This window comes from Abrus precatorius, unplaced genomic scaffold, assembly GCF_003935025.1.
Source record: "Abrus precatorius isolate BTA unplaced genomic scaffold, Abrus_2018 Scaffold7, whole genome shotgun sequence".
Taxonomy (NCBI): domain Eukaryota; kingdom Viridiplantae; phylum Streptophyta; class Magnoliopsida; order Fabales; family Fabaceae; genus Abrus; species Abrus precatorius.
Genome location: NW_020874417.1, coordinates 25,406,266 through 25,424,185, shown reverse-complemented (window position 1 = coordinate 25,424,185; position 17,920 = coordinate 25,406,266). Strand labels below are relative to the sequence as shown.

The window sequence follows — 17,920 nt, the reverse complement described above, 5'->3', positions numbered from 1 at the left end:
TACTTTTAGACCCATTTAACTATACCAGTTATTAATTAAAATTGTAGCTTAAATATATTTATAATCTTCTGTTTTTATCTTAATATTTATAAAATTAATCATTGTTTCAGTCATTTTATTTAAAAAAATGATTATTTTTTTACTGACATAACTTTATAAAAAATAACATGTGATGTAAAAATTGACATGTAACAATATTTAAATTAATTATATTATTATTTAGTAGTAATTAGAAATTAAAATAAATATTATTTAAAAGCATAAGATTAAAAAAAATTAAAAATTAAAATTAAAACACAATATTTAAAAATAAAAAATAAGTTTAATATTAAAATTATTGTCTACCGTGTTATTAGGGTAAATATTACTCACTTGTGTTATGTGGTTAGTTTTTTATTAAAACATGAGTTTTGTTAACTTCTGCTCTTAAAGTTAAAAATAAACAACTAATAATAATAAAATTTTATAAAAAAATTATTTATTATATTTTTATCACTTCAATATAATAATTGTATATTTTTTTATAAATTTTTTTTATTTATGAATGTTTAAACTCAGCTTTAAAAGCTGAGATTAATAAAATATTTAGAACATATCCTAGCAACATTTAAGCAAAAAAAAAAAAGTATTCTCTCCTAGTATTGTATGTTAAATATTTCAAACAAATAATCAAATCAATCTTGTGCAGAATAAAATGTATGACTATCTTTGTACTGAATCAAACAATCAAGTAGTCAAGTTTAGTTACATAATTTGAATTCTATATTTGATTTTTATGGAATGAAGAGTGTACTTTAAAAATTATAATATATAATTATAATCACCAATTTAAACACGTTGATATATATATATATGAGTAGATGTTGGAACAAATATTAAAATTTTAATAGTTGTTTATGATCAATATTTGCTTATCTCTTTGTGTTATTTTTTAAAATATGTTTATTGCCTAAAAAATATAAAATAGCATGGAGGATTATTCTACCTAACCCTTTAAAGACGGTTCAAATAATTTGATGAGTTGTAGATAATGACAAGTAAGAGTATAAGTGAGTTAAGCTAAATTGAATATTTAAAGCTCTAATTTAATTTATAAAAAAAATATTTGAGATTAGACTAGGCTTATTAGTTTGTTAGTAGTATTTAATAATTTTTCACACTAGAAAATAAAGTAAAATGTTAATAAAATATAATATTTTCATACTCATAATCTATTAATGTAAAACTTAAAAAATAAATAAATAAATTAGATATAATTTATAGAATGTGTTTTTTTTTTTTTTGTTTGTTAAGGTTTCATAAAAGATAGATTCGTCTAGGTTTCTGCTAAAGAGCTTTGTGACAGAAATAAAATATTTTGAATACAAAATTACACATGTGCTCCAGAATTTTTTTACGTGAATGTCATAAAATTGTACACTAAAGTCGATTAAAAATGACTTTTCTAGACAGAAAAACACTATTTGCCATTTTATTCCAAAGAAGTTGATTATAATTGACTTGCATAGTAAGGAGAAATCAATTAAAATTAACTTCAGTATCATTCTAGAGATGATTACAATCGACTACTATATATATCGTCCAACCAACAACACCAATACTAAAGAGAGAACCGAGATTAGAGAGAATAAGATTAGAGAACAGCGGAGAAAGATAAATAACAATCTATATCAGCTTAATTTTATTGATCATATTGCAAGTAAGCTATAAACATAGATAAATTAATGTTTGAATATATTTAGTTAAATTATAATTAATTATTTTTGTATTTAATTTTATATATTATTAATTATGTAATTATATGTTTAAAAAGATGTGTAAATATTAATTATTATATTGTAAATTAAATTTAATTGTTTGTTATAATTATAATTATTATATTAAGGAATGTAATTAAAATTCTATTATATATTTTTAATTATTATGATAATTTAGTTTTATATTATAGTAATTTATAAATTATAATAATTTTGTTATAATGTTTTAATTTAAATTTGTATATATTATTTTGTTATTGTACAAAAATCTTGAATTTAAAAAAATAAGCATTATCATATGATGGTCACTCTAGATTCAAGAATGAAATCATTTCTTAGGAAGACTGTTTTTTGGAATGTTGCACAGATGGTCCCAATATTTGATTATGATAGGATATTCATAAGTACATTTATAGAACATTAGAGGTATGAGTCACACACATTTCATCTTCCATATGGAGAATGTATGGTCACTTTGGAGAATGTTATGTTTCAGTTAGGCTTATGTGTAGATGGGATCCCTATTAGTAGTTGTATTAGAGCATGAGAGAAATTTTACGATCAAAATATATGGGCATTGTGTAAAGATTTACTTGGAGTAACTCCTGATGAAAAAAACATAAAAGGATTTTCCGTAAATCTACAGTAGTTCACAAATACATTTAGAGCATTACCTCACAATAATGATGGACATACTATAATCCGTTACACTAGAGAGTACACAATGGTTCTATTTTATGGGGTATTATTTCTAGATAAATCAGAATTTAGACACAGATAAGTTATTGTGGTGAAATACAATGTCATTGTGAGCTTTGTCATGCGATGAAATACAATGCTAGTAGAAAAGTGAGCGGATGATGGTACATAATACCTCAGTTAACCCCTAGGCACCATCATCGTCTCACTTTTTCACTAGCATTAAGGTAAATTTATTTGTCAATATATTAATTTTTTATTTATATATGTTAAATTTGTAAGTAAAAACTAATTATGCTCATTTCAGGTGGAAAAGTTTTAGGTCATCTATGAGATTAGACACAGATAAGTTATTGTGATATAGGAGGATCATTAATTCAATTAGCATTATTGGGGTAAGTTTAAATAGGGTGTATGCCACTAACTTTTGTTTTGAATTATTTTATTTATTAGTCTAATATTTGTTATTGATTATTTTAGTTTAGATAGATGCCCTATAGCAACAATGAGGTCAAGAATATTACACCTCATTTCGTGGATGATGAGGCTGATGTTTGAGCATCTGTGACTATTCTTATACAGTTTACTGTGATTAAGTGTCACCCTGTTGATCGCGTAGTTTGACAATTTGGTGGAGTACAACACATACCAATCAACTCGATAAATATTGATCAGTTGCACGCTTAGGATGGGAGGGGTGATCTAAATATATGGTGGCCTGATTATCATGTGACATGGCATGCTGCATGGAAGGCAAGTAGGGACCGACGACTTCAATATCCTTTAGTTAATGATGATCTTCCCTCTATCAAGTATTTCTAATAATATTTGTCAGTCGCTAATAGATTTTTGTCTTTGGATGGAGCCCCACAGGATGTAGAGCTTAGGGACTTGCCTAATGGTGTACCACTATATGCCAGATCAAGATCCTCTCCCGTAACTGAACGGTCTTGTTAGTGTATTTTACACTTTTGCTTAAGCGAAAGTGTAAAATTTTGCTTGACTCGACCGTCCAGTTCACACCAAAACTAGAGAGAATCTTGATCCCTATATGCCCCCAGCACTTGACACCAAACAGCCCCAATGACGTTCTAGATAGATACTCTTTCAAGCGTTATTTATGTGCAGGTACACGTGCTAGTAGACATCAGTACCCTGATGAGGCACATATACCAGCTGACCTCTCAGCACATAATATACAACCTGATGCAAATTCCACTGTACAACCTACCTCACACCACGTATACCAGCCGACACCCATATACGCTAGCCAGTACTTTATGTCAGAACCTAACCAACAGCAGTACATAGTTGGCCCTTTTTAGCACCAGGTCATGTTGGGCCCTAACCAACCATTTATGACCTTTAACCAGCAGTTTATGGCAGCACCTAGTCATTAGCTGATGTCAGATTCTTTTCTTACTCTCAGTCTTATACAACATTTTGTCATAGGTTTAGCCCATGGTGATATTACACGACATATATCTTTCAGTTTACATTTCATGTCAGATGTTGAGGTTATGACTTGGTTAAATTCATCCAGTACAGGCAGATCTATGTCACCGCTAGATTATCTATATCAACCATCACCAACACATATCTAAAGTTCCTCTTTCAATGGTTCACTGGAGGAGGAGGAGTAGGATCATGAAATGATTGCCCAATAGTAGGAAGCAGATGACCAAGAAGAAGATGACCACAGTTAGCAGGAGGAGGAACATACACACTGCAAACATGTATAACAGATTGTATATCGTCGTTGTGCAACAGGGAGTCACCATGCTGGGCCTAGATGCAACATGTGTGGCTCATAGTCACATATGCTGCATGGTGGTGTAAATATCTTATGGACTACGCAGTTTGAAATTTTAATTTTATGTATTTTGTAATTTAAATTTTATGTACTTTGGAATTTGAATTTAATTTAGTTTGAAATTTAAATTTTATGTCCTTTAAAATATTATTTTTACATTGATATCATCTAATAGTTTATAAAATTATTATACAAAAATATTAATAAATTTAATTAAATTTATGTTTTCTCCTTTAGTTTGGGTAAGGAGTTGAAAGAAGTTATATAAGTTAAATATACACTGATCATAATCCAAACTACAAAAATTACTTATGAGTCACGTTTTGTTTTGAACTAAAGTCGATTATAATCAATTTATTTGCATAACTAAAGTTTATTATTATTGACTTCTTCATTGTGCTGAAAAAACAATTTAGATTAGCTTATATGTCATATTTGAAGTCGATTTTAATCAATTTCTGTGTAATTCAAATGAGGACATTTTTGTAAAACTTTTTATTCTAGTGTATATACATAATATCCAATTTTTAAAATTTTGTTTAGGTAAAAAAATCCTGCTAAAGTTTCTAGTAAGTCAGCACCCTCCTCCTCTAGAGCTTGCTAAATGACCCTTAATCGAAGGTAGAAGAAAAGGAATTGTGCTTAGCAAACCAAAAGAAGAGGGTGTATTGTTATTGAAGTTCGTGATTCTTTTCTCTTTCAATTTGTTTTACAGTGAATGTAGGTTTCCCTTTCATAAATTTATTATGAATAAGTTGTCTTAATGCCTATTATGGAGGTGATGGAGAAAATTGTTGGAGTTGATGAAAATAGTATATCTTGAAAGTCCCACATCGCCTGAATGAACAAGGCTATATAATGGACCTGAGTCCATGGTATCAAGTCACCCCAATTAGAAACAATTTAAGCTTGTATTTGACTTTTCTTATACTCTTGTATTAAAGTGCTGCGAGGTTAGTTTAATTACTTGTTTTAAAGAATGTGGATGTAATTAGGGCAAGGGAGAATAGTCTATGCATTGTAAAAAAATTCACATAGTATTATTCTCTAGTTGTCATTAGATAATTCTCAAGAGGTAAAGGTAATGTTTCTTTTTTTCTTCACCCAACAGTGATATCAGAGCCAAGTTCGGTAGGATATTCTTAGTATGCTCTGTGGTTGCAGCCTAGTCTAATCTTCCACATCAAAAAAGATTAATTCCTTATTATTGGAGAATCATCCTTAGTTGCTGAAGTTACAATGTCATTTATAAGTGTTGTCAAATGTGACATAGAGAAATTTGATGGAAGGATCAATTTTGGCTCATGGCAAACACAAGTCAAGTATGTGCTAATACAATATGAATTACACAAGGCGTTGAAAGGCAAAACTTTCGACATGGAGGAAGAGAAGTGGGAGGAACTAGATTTGAGAGCTGCAAGTGCAATTTGCGTGTTTTTAGCTAAGAATGTTCTTGCAAACGTGCAGAAGATGTCGATGGCTAAGGAACTTTGGGATAAACTCAAAGGCTTATATTAAGCAAAGGGCATCTAAAATCAGTTGTTGTTGAAGGAGCAGTTTCATAACTACGCATGGATGTTGATATGAAGGTCACTGATCATCTTAATAATCGTATCTTTATGAGATTGTCTTTGAATTAGAGGCTATTGGAGTCAAGATTGAAGATGAAGATATAGCATTGAGACTTATTTGGTCTCTTTCATTTTCCTATGAGTTTATAAAGTTTGTTCTGATGCAAGGAAACTTTGAGCTTTGATAAAGTTGCTAGTAAGATTCTTTCTGAAAAAAAGGAGAATAAAAAGTGACGAAAACATGTCAAAAAACTTAGTGATGGTTGCGAGAAGTGGGCCTTATGGGAATAAGAACCATAGAAAGACTATGGTATGTTGGAAATGTGGAAAGTTTGGGCATGTTAAGAAAAATTGTCCAAGTGGAGAAGCACTGGAAAGAAACTCTAAGTTAGATGCTCCTACTGTCTCTCTTGTTTCGAGGAAGGATGATCTTTTGTAAAAGATTAGTTGAATATCCTCATGACATATCCACATTGCCATGGAAAAGGATGAGTCCTTTTTAGCGGATCCATAGTTATACATGGACATTGGCTAACATTAATGCAGGGTGTGCGGTAATTGTAAACATGCATTGGTTAGCATTGATGCAGGGTGTGCAGTGAAAGAAAATTCTTGGAGTGGTTTAATTCCAAGTGAGTATACTCTTTATGGTGTAGTATAATTATCAATATAGACAGTGATTGCTGGTGCAAGCAATGAAAAAAGAAGATATGTCTATTTTAATCATGGTGGAGATTGTTGGAGTTGATGAAAATAGTATATCTTGAAAGTTTCACATTGTTCAAGGTATGTTGGAAGAAGTCTCACATTGCCTAGATGAACAAAAGAGTGGATAAACTAGGCTATATAATGGATCTGAGTCCATGGTATCAAGGCACCTTAGACAAAAATATTTTAAGCTTGTATTTGACTTTTCTTATACTCTTGTATTAAAGTGTTGTGAAGTTTATTTTAATTACTTGCTTTGGAGAGTGTGGGTGTAATCAGAGCAAGGGAGAGTAGTCTATACGTTATAAAATTTTTTACATAGTGTTATTCTTTGATTGTTATTAGACAATGTGTTATTCTACAGTTTTTGAAGTTTTCACGTTACATTTTTGTGTGGTTATTTTTATCTTATTTCTCTATTAGAAGAATAATTCTCAAGAGATAAAGGTGATGTTTCTTTTCTTCCTCACCCAACAAAAATATTGTCAAAAGAAAAAATAAAGTGAAGATTTACATTGACTTGCATGAAGAAGGTATGTTAAACCATGAAAGATAAACTAATAAAGCAACCTCTTAAGTATCAAGTAACTTGTTAAACGAAGGTATATAATTTATTAAGAGCTTGAAGGGAGAGAAAATAATAAAGTTGAAATGGTAAGAGAAGAAAGGTGAAGAGAAGAGAAATAAAAATATAAAATTCTAAAAAATAGAGAAATTTAAAAATATGATATCAAGAAAAATTTAAAAACTTTATAAATTTATTTTTTTATCTAAAAACTTCTAAATAATAATAATTATCATATAAGTCTTAGACTTTTTGAGTTGATTTTTTAGAGGAAGAGTAAAGTTTATATAATAATTATATTTGTTTAAGAGTTTTTTTAAAAAAAATGAAAAGTTTATAATTTTTTTAATTTTAAATTTATACAATTTAAGAAGTGTTATACTCACTTTATTCCTTTTTTCTTTTCTTTTTCATTACTCTTTAATTTTTTTTCCTTTTTTAAACTCTCAAACTAACACTTAAATAATTTAATTCAATTTCATTCTCTTCAAAAAGCATTATATTACACACTAAAAAAAATTATAATTACAATAATTTTCATAGTGACTTAGAAATTATTTTCTCTTACACTAATTTGTGCAGTTAAATAATTATATTCTTGCTGCATCGTAATTAATGTCCGAGACATTTAACAACTTTTAAATAAATGTTCACCGAGTCAGAGTGGGATGGATTCAATTATTGTCTTTGTCTATTTCTTAATTTATGATAAAGACTATGCTTGTGTGATGTGCTAGCTTAGTAATTTTTGTTGGTACAAATAATAAGAAATTGATGATCGTGTATCTTTTAAAAAAATTGTATGTATGATTAATAAAGTTTAGTGTAGTTGATAAATAAATATATTTTTATATTAATTTTTAATTTTATATAATTTTTATTTTAAATTTTATAAAATTTAGTAATATTTATTTTTTATTTTATAATATATCTAGGTGTGCTTAAATTGGATCGGATTAAACTTGATGAGAAATAAAAAAATTTCTTATAAAAGTTTAATTTTTAATCATGTGTATAAAAAAAATTATCAAGGGAAGTTGCATCAACTTCAATTTTATTTAATTTTTTTATCAAAGGATATGCATGAAGGAGAATAAAAGAAAAAAAAAATATAAAATTTACGAGTAATGGAACATCGTTGTTGTAATAAAAAGCGGTCGCATATGATTCAAATTACCATAGACACTAGTTGGTTCTACATAATCCAATTATATATATATATATACACGTGTGTCTGTAAAATTGAATTAATTTAGTTTATATTTAAAATTTTATAGTCAAATTCTCATTACAAAAAATTAAAATGGTAAAGTTTCTTTTACCACGAATTAATTAAAACCACAACATCCATTAATTGTCTAACTATGATTTTTTGAATTAATAAAAATATACAAAATTTCCGTCAACTTTTTTTAATAATATTAACAGTTTATTATTTTGTATGAATATAATATTAAGAGTTTAAATTTTATGAAATCACTCAATTAAAGACTAAAAAATGCTAACTAGTAACTAGTCTCATTATGCAATTTTTCTTTTTCTAAACGCAGCCTTTACACTTTGAACCATTACTTGTGAAAAATTCAAACCCAATTTAAAAATATGAATGGAAAATAACGTACATATATAAAATTTTAGGATTATTAGATATCTATTTCACCTTCATAAGTTTTATTATTAAGAGCTTTGCTATATATTTTTTATTTACTTTTTAAATAATTATTTTATAAATAAACATTAAATAAGAAATTGTGTATTTACAATTTAAAAAACATAATGCACCAGTTAAAGAATAAAAAAATAAAAAATGAATATGTATGTTTTGGGGGACATGCTCTGGCAGGGTTCGAAGGAGCACATTGTCGACAGCGATTATAAAACGAAAAGAAATTTGTTTGCTCCCCCCTAAGGCCCAAACCTAATCACTTTTCCTCTCTTCACCTCACCAAACTCAAACCCAAACGACACCCTTCCGCTACCAAAACGACTTCGCTTTTGCTCCTCCTCGTTTCACCGAGGCATGTTATTCGCTCACTGCTTCCACTCTTCTTCATCTTTCGATTTCGGCCCTTCGCATCACCGTCGCCGTCGTTTTCACATCCAATAAACACGTTCACTTTTCGTTTCTCTGGGAAGGGAAGAAATGGACCAAGCGGTTCTGGACGACATAATCAATCGTCTTCTCGAAGTTCGCGGCCGTCCGGGGAAGCAGGTGCAGCTGTCGGAGTCGGAGATCCGCCAGCTCTGTGCAGCTTCCAGAGAGATTTTCTTACAGCAACCTAATTTGTTGGAACTTGAAGCGCCCATTAAGATTTGTGGTATTTTTTCTTCTCGTTTCCACCGGGTATTGTCGTTTTGCTGCTTTTTACCCTAGACTCGTGATTTCGTGTCATTTCATGATTTGGCGTTTGAGCGTAGGATGATCTATGCTACAATATGACATCCTGCTGAGTCAAAAGCGAAGTGGTTTTATGTTGCGGGTTTGACATGATCTTAGTGCTTTGGGACTGTTTTTATTGCTTGCCACGTGATTTTGTGAGGTCATGTATGGGGTTTAAAAAGGCTACCTATGTTACGTTGTTAAGGGTAATTTAACGCAAGTACTGTTATCCTGTGTTTGGTTGCAAATTAATTGCATGAATTGCATGCGGCATTTGGTTTCTATTATGCTGTGCATGCTTATTGGTGAATGTGTTACTGATTGAATTGGTAGTAATGTTTGTGGAAGATTAATTTGACTGAACTGTTGCTGACGTTGGCCCGGGTGTTGTGTCAATTAAGATGTACAATTGGTCCTGCGTTAGTGCTAATAAACTATTAATTGACATGCTGTGTTAGCTGATTTATAATGTAAAAAGATATGGATGAATGTTCGTATATGATATTGGCAAGGCAAAGCAGGTTGCCAGCTTATGACCTAAGGTGAAGAAAACCAGGGATCGTTGCACTTCAGTCTGCCTTGACTGAATGAAGTTGTGGGCTTATATCCTCATCTCTGTTGAAAGATGAACACTTGGTGACCTTTCTTCTTTTTCATGTTTTTCTCCTTGTCTAAATCAAAGTTATCAAATAATTTAATCCCCTTTGCTTTTTATGTTTCTCTATTGAGGCTTACGGATCATGTTTGTGTGTCATCCCTAAGTTAATTCTCTGCTACAGTGGGATAATGGTTCTTTGTGGATGCTATAGAGACTTATTATATCGAAAAAGAAAGGCAAACCTTAAATTCAGTATTCATAAATTATCAAGTAATTTGTTTCTTTAAATAAGTTGTGTGCTGTTTTGTTTTATAGAATATCGGAAAAATGGGCAGTATCAAGTATGCCCAAGGCTCTAACACCTTGCCAACATGATTATTTTACAATTAAATGTCATGCTGGGAAGAAAAAGTGTTACTTCTGTGCAAGAAATAATAGTATTAATTGCAAGAATGACATCTTTGAGATCAAATTCTGAGGTCATTGAAGTTGTAGATGTACTATCAAGGCAGTTTAAAGATGGATCATGGATGGAACATTGCACTTGGTAGTTATTTATAAGGTGTCTAATATATGCAAAATATGTTATACTCTATGGGGAATTAAAATTTTAAGTTATGGTGAAGATAGAAGATGTGTTTCTCTCTGTTGATATTTTGTTGCTTTGTCGTCAAAGTTCTGGCTTGCAGCCTTTCAGGCCTGAATATGATAGCAAGTTCGTACAGGTCCTATATGGACCTTCAAGTCCTGCTTCAGAATTTTAGGCTTAGCCTTGTTTATTATAGTATCTAGCAGTTGAAGTGTTTGAGCTAACACAAATATGCAAACAAAGTTTATGAGCAAGTTGTTCAAATTTTGATATATAAGGAAAATTTTCCATGGTATGAAATGTTTGGAACTTCCTAGTATCATCTTTATGTAGTGTATTTTTGAGATTGGGCTTGTTTAGCGGACAAGATATGATAGAAAAGGATAGAATATGAGGGTTGAACAAGAAAGGATAGGATAGAAGTAGGTTATGGTCTTGTATTATTTTATGTTATACATGTCAAAATAACAACTTAAATATATTATGTTATACTTATGACTTATCCTCTTGTTTATTTCTAATCCAGACTTTTTCATAGGATAAGATTTACATTGAAGAGAATGATATGATAAGACTATATGTTAGACCTATTATATCCTGTTAGTTAAACAAATACTGGAAATAAGGTAAGAGTGAAAAAGTTATCTGATCTATTCTCTTATTTTATCTACCAAATGGATTGTGTATGAGAAGCTGCTTTCATATAAAAAATATCTTTTTGAATAAATGTCTAATTAAGCCGTGTTATTAAACATATCCTAAGAAGCTTATCAAAATAAGCTGAAAGGAGTTTATGAGAGTCAAACTAATTTCATAAGCTGCCCAAAAGTTCCTCCAAGTGCTCATATGTTCATACATTCAAATATTAATTCTGCGGGAAGCAATTATTTGAAATGATGAAATTTAAACCAATGTCAAATAGAACTTTGCAATATCAAATGTTCCTTGTTTGGCATGACATTGTTTTTGCATACAAAATGACAAAAATCTTCATTTTTGTAGACTCAATCCATCTATTGTACTCCTTGGAATTGTCATTGCTACACAGTCCTTTATTACTGTTTATAGAAAAAAAATTGTTTGCAATGATGACTTTTTAATATCCTTTTGTGCATCTTTCAGGTGATGTTCACGGTCAATATTCTGATCTTTTAAGGCTTTTTGAGTATGGTGGATTACCTCCTGTAGCTAACTACTTATTTTTGGGGGATTATGTGGATAGAGGGAAGCAGAGTTTGGAAACAATATGCCTTCTCCTATCATATAAAATAAAATATCCTGAGAATTTTTTCCTTTTGAGGGGTAACCATGAATGTGCTTCAATTAACCGTATATATGGATTTTATGACGAGTGTAAAAGAAGGTTCAATGTAAGGTTATGGAAGACATTTACAGAATGCTTCAATTGCCTTCCTGTGGCAGCCCTCATTGATGAAAAGATTTTGTGCATGCATGGGGGTCTTTCTCCTGACTTACACAATTTGGATCAGATTAGAAATCTGCAGCGGCCCATTGATGTGCCTGATACAGGTTTGCTTTGCGATCTCCTCTGGTCAGATCCAAGCAAAGATGTTCAAGGCTGGGGAATGAATGACAGGGGAGTTTCATATACATTTGGTGCTGATAAGGTCTCAGAGTTTCTTCAGAAACATGATTTGGATCTTGTTTGTCGTGCTCATCAGGTTAAACTCCTAACTTTGGTGCTCAATGGGTGTTACGAAGTCTTCAAGGTTGACTTTGTATCACCATTTTTACTTTTACTAATAAAAGTACGGACGTATTTCCGTCAATCCTTATCAATATATCAAGAATACTATAATTGCTTTATCTTATGCAAACTTGGAATTACTGTTTTCTGTTGTAACTTCTGAAACCAATCTATTCATTGAGGCTAAACTCCTGTCTAATGCCATTCATCAGCTTAAGATGCTTCATTCTTTACATTCCTATGTTTGCATTGAAGTATGTTATATATCAATCAGCTGTGCTTTTAAATTTAAATTGGATTATTGTTTTGACCAGGTGGTGGAGGATGGGTATGAGTTCTTTGCTAACCGACAGCTTGTAACAATATTTTCGGCACCTAATTATTGTGGAGAGTTTGACAATGCGGGGGCTATGATGAGTGTTGATGAAACACTAATGTGCTCTTTTCAAATATTGAAGCCAGCAGATAAAAAAGCAAAGCTCAATTTTGGAAGTACTGCCACTAGTAAGCCAGGAAACTCTCCAGCAGGCGTAAAGGTATGGTGATTCTTAAATATTTGCTGATGCAATACATATACAACCAAGTGGTGTATATTTGATGGTATGTGTAGGGGACATATCTAGATATTTATGAATTTCAACATTCACAGTGAATTGGAAATTTCATGCAAGCAGACTGTTTTGTATCTGGCTGAGACTTAATATGTGAAAGTGTTTTTAGATTACAATTAGATGTGTGCCTATGGTCATACTTCCCAAAATCTGGTTCATTTAATGCGTTGTCTTCAAATTGTTATTCTTGAAATAGGTTTTTGTTACGATTACACAGAATTTGGAGACATCTCAAGATGTATTGCTTGTTGGAGCTGACCTTCGCCTTTTTTTTTTTTTTTTCGTGATTAATATATCCCTGGCGTACACTTTTGCAGTTTATTAAGATTTCATAGATTTAAGAATTTCTGCTATAATTTAGGATTGTTGGAATGATCTGATTTTATATGTGATTATCGTCCTAGAAAACATTTGGGGATTGGATTCTTTTAGCAATTGAAAAGACTACATAACATGAGCTTTTCGACTGAAACATTCTGAAGAAATCAAAGCCATTGGATGAACTAACTTGTTTCAACTTTCAACTACTCCCCACCACAATTATAGATACTTTGTTGCATGTGTCTATTTTTCAGTGTGGCGGATTTGTGCTAAATAGCCGAGTTCTTAAGCAATTTCCTAATCTATCACATAATCTAAAGTTATACCACATCACACGGCATCACTAGTGTGGAAGTTTCATATTGTTTTGTTGTCCATGCTAGATGGTAATTCTAAATTTCTCCTCTTCTCGCTGCCTTTCAGTCCTTCATGGGTACAAAAGTATGAAGTTGATTTTGGTGAAATTGCTGCCAGAACCGGCCACCTTGGTCTTGAAGAGGCAATAGTTCCAAGAAAAGGAAAGTAACCATTTGATATCCTACGATATTTTGGAATTGTAAAAAGAAAGGGAAACACCATGAACTATGTAGACCATTTTTCACTGGTACAAATTTGCATTTCGAGATTGACAAGCATAATCTCTTCCGTGTTTTCTTTTGTACACTAATAGCTGGTATATGTTCTGAGTTGTAAGCTTCTCAAACATTGATGGATACATCAGCAGCTGTTGCTGAAAACTAATTAAAAATGCTCTTGCAATTGGCGTATGAATGGCAGTTGAAGCTGGTAAAAGCGAATATGGTTCTGTCTACTAGTTAATTTTTTTGGTAGTCGTATTAGCTTTAATGATCCTCTGCTAATACGGGATCTCTGATCTATTGCTTGAATATCTCCTGATTCAACACATTGGATCTATTATGAGACAAAGATACTTACCCTTTTGTTTGATTCTTATACCAAATAAAAAGAGCTCGATCGATCCTGACAGCAAACATGATGTTTCATGGTTGTATGCATTTTATCTTCGCAAAATTCTTCCTATATTTTAAAGTTTTGGCATCGATTATGGCGGTACATTAGTATCGAATAAAAAGATAGCCATAGACGTTCAAATTATTTTAAACGTAAGGTGCTCTATGAACGAGGTTATACCTAAAACTAGCTATTTCATTCTGACTAATGGACAGCTTGAATTTAGACGAATTAAATTTGAATTTTTTCGATCAAGCTCGATTCATATTAACTTTGCAAAACTCTCCACTTTATCCCGTTTTAGATATTAATTTTGCTGCTTTATTCAAACATTTTTGAGCTAGCTAACTAAAGTCTGCCACCGCCAACAAGGAGTTTAAAAGATATATATTTAAGTATAAAAAATATTTAATGATTTTTTTATCTAATAATTAGGAGGATTTGTAAATATAAAATATTAAAAAATTGAAATTATTCTCTTAAAATGTGATCACTCGCAACACTTTCTTTATTGGATATGAAAAGATAATTAAGAATGTCTTTATTTCAGAAGTGTGATGAAAACTAAATAATTTATAAACAATTATTTGTTTAAGTATATTAATTAAAAATTAATAAAATTTAAAAATAATGATTAAAATATTAAACGTTTTAAGAGTATTCGTTGACATTTGGAAAAAAAAAAAAAAAAAAAGGGCAATCCCAAGCCGCCTGAATACAACAGTCGACATTTAAAAATAGAAATGCATGGTTTTGTGAAGCCCATGGTTTCAGTGGTATAATATATGCAGTAATATTTGTTTAATTAATCTTTAGTGTTCGTTTAGGATTCGTCGTAGACAAATTGAAATTGATAGGGTGGAGGTTTCTGGAGATTACACATGTAATTTAGGTATTCAGAATCTGAAACGTCGAGACACTAAACAACGTCATGAATTAGCAACACTCCAAATCGTGAGATGACGTGGCTTCACTGTCTTGTGCAGACTGAGAGAGTCACGAGAAGACTGATATGCAGTGACTAGTGAGAGTAACTTGAGCAGCACAACTACCGGCCGAACCCAAGATGTTCATTATCTGATTCTCATTGTTCTCTATTATTGAATTCTGGGACCCTCAATTCTAAAAAATTTGAGACCAAATGTTACTCATAATAACCCTATCCACTTTGGTTGGAAACATTAGACACATTCAGAAGTAACGTGTCACATGGGTAGGACCATGCTCAGTAGTTGGGACATGTGGTGGGTTTAACGTTTGGTACTTTAGTTCAATTATTGCCAGTAAAATATAACTCCAACTTGGAATCTTTCTCAGCAACCCAAACAAGGAGAAAAATAAACAACTTGGAATCTTTTTCATGCACCCGACCTCAGCACTCTTGTTTCGCTTTCCAAGATTCCCATGTAAATTATTATTTTTCTTTTGAAATAACAATCTTAAAGGCTTGAGAAAAAAATTACAAAAACTAATAAGTATTTTAATTTAAAAAACATGGTAAAAATTACTCGGTTAAAATATATTAGCAATTTTAAAGCAACAACTTTTTTTAACTATGAAGAATGAAAATTAGATAATTGATTTTTTATTTTAATTCTTTACTCAATGTTGTTAATATATCGGTGGTATTTAGTTAAATAATTAAAATGTATATAAAAAGAATATTGATAATAACAGTAGTAGGTAGTGTGAGGGAAGCAAGAATGCGGTGTCCCTGGGATGGGTAGATTGTAATTGTGGGTCGCAGCCTGAAACGTAGAATACAAGTATTATAGATTTGCTTGGAACGAGGAATCACACAAAGGAAAAGCAGAGATAAGTTATCAACCGATAACTCCGCCATTATCTGCCCGTAACAATTTTCCTGTCAACTGCCAATTTTTCTACCCGTCATTGGGCCCCTCCTTCCCATCATGTAACTCCTCTCACTCTGCAACACCTAGCCTACCAAAACATTTTTTAATATTAATTAAATTTTATTCCACGATTAAAAAATGTTACAAAATATATATGATTAATCTTACTTTTCTTCAATCATTTCATAAACTAACAAATATTTTTATGACTGTTTTTCTTTGCTTGTTGAGTCTTTCAATATTAGTAATATACTTTTTTAGTTATTAATTAAAATTTATTTAAATTATAAAATATATATAGATCTCACTTTTTTTTTTTACTTTTAATATATTTTTTATAAAATTTAATCAATATTTAAAAAAAGTAAAAAAATAATTTTCAATAAATTTGTAGACACTTGGGTCAGACTTTTATCTTTTTTAAGAAAAAAATAGCTGGCAACCATTGTTTTGGGAATGGGAGCGAAGGTGAAGGGCATTATTGGCGTGGGACACAGATCACGTGCCGTGGGGACAACGGTCCACCGGTACAGTTAGTTACTTAAAAATTGATAAAAAGAAAATAGAGAACTGGCAAGTACACCACACAAAGTGATAAGTGCTACACATTTTAAACTCTACACTCCACACTGCTTATCACGTTAATCTCCCTCACCTATCTGCTTCAATTCAAAAGGATTAAAGGAGTTGCCTTTTTTTATTATTATTATTTTATAACCCCCAAAAGCTCGGTAGATGTGTAGGGCTACACCCACCCAAGAAATATTACTCAAATTTTAATTATATTTTCTTGGAGTAGTTAAGTAATTTTTTTAAGAAAATATTTAAAAAGAAATAACGTGAAATCACAAAAGAATAGCTACTTATCATATTAGCCAATTTTTACACCGCTGCTTTGTCGTTTTACCACTCTACCCTCTGTGAAAGAGATAATTTTTTTGATAATATTATGCAATGAATTCAAAGAACATAAAACAAGGAAATGGTCGGTGTGCTGTCTTTCTTTGAGCCTTTCCATACGTGAACATGTACCTAATGCACACCTAACTTACTTTTTTCTTTCTAAATTTCACCATTAATAAACATACTACCATGTCACTCTACCCTTTATGCGAATCCTACTAAGATGCTATCGAATAACGAAGGGTGAATCATTCCAGAAAAAACATGTATTACGGAGAGAATCGAGGCTGTAGAACCTTGAACACATGCCATTGATCAGTGGATGTGGTCGGCAACGCTAATTAGAATCCTGCTTTTTCTGGGGACCCTAATGTGCAACGCTCATAAAAGCAAAAGGAAATGGATGAATTGGCTAACGCTCATATGAATTGTTGAAGGTTAATGTACTTTTCGTATATAAGAATATATCAAGTGTGGATGTGTTTCCGCATAACCTTTTCCATGGAATTTGTAACGATTAGAATAAAAAGATGACAATTTGGCAATAGGAAAGAGCATATGCCATGGATATGTATATAGTCCACGCAGGCGTCTTTTTTCTTCCAGAAGCGCTGCGTTCGATTCGCTGTTCAATTTTGAACATAACATGTCGCCTTTTCTTCGCTTTTTCTTTATTCTCACATTTCACACCCATTCTCGCCCCACACTACAAAATCTAAATCATGCCCGTTGAATTGTTTTTTCACAAATAGGATACTAATACAACACATATCATTTATTAATAAAATTATAATTATATACTTTTAAAATATATTACAAGTGTTCCTTATTAACGTATTTTAACTCAAAAATTAGTAATTATACGTTTA

General features: G+C 31.1%; 1 protein-coding gene across 2 annotated transcripts; it reads left to right on the top strand.

The window, feature by feature from the left end:
* The first annotated feature begins 3,736 nt into the window (after window positions 1-3,736).
* LOC113870982 (serine/threonine-protein phosphatase PP1-like) lies at window positions 3,737-14,306 on the top strand. Of its 2 annotated transcripts, XM_027507606.1 has the most exons (5): window positions 3,737-3,759; window positions 9,250-9,431; window positions 11,803-12,362; window positions 12,703-12,924; window positions 13,744-14,156. In XM_027507606.1, the coding sequence occupies exons 1-5, from the start codon at window positions 3,737-3,739 to the stop codon at window positions 13,765-13,767; spliced, it is 1,011 nt and encodes a 336-aa protein (XP_027363407.1). In that variant the 3' UTR covers window positions 13,768-14,156. The 2 variants fall into 2 exon arrangements, with proteins under 2 accessions (XP_027363407.1, XP_027363408.1); XM_027507607.1 differs by lacking the exon at window positions 3,737-3,759 and having other exon boundaries at window positions 9,013-9,431; window positions 13,744-14,306.
* The last annotated feature ends 3,614 nt before the right edge of the window (window positions 14,307-17,920 follow it).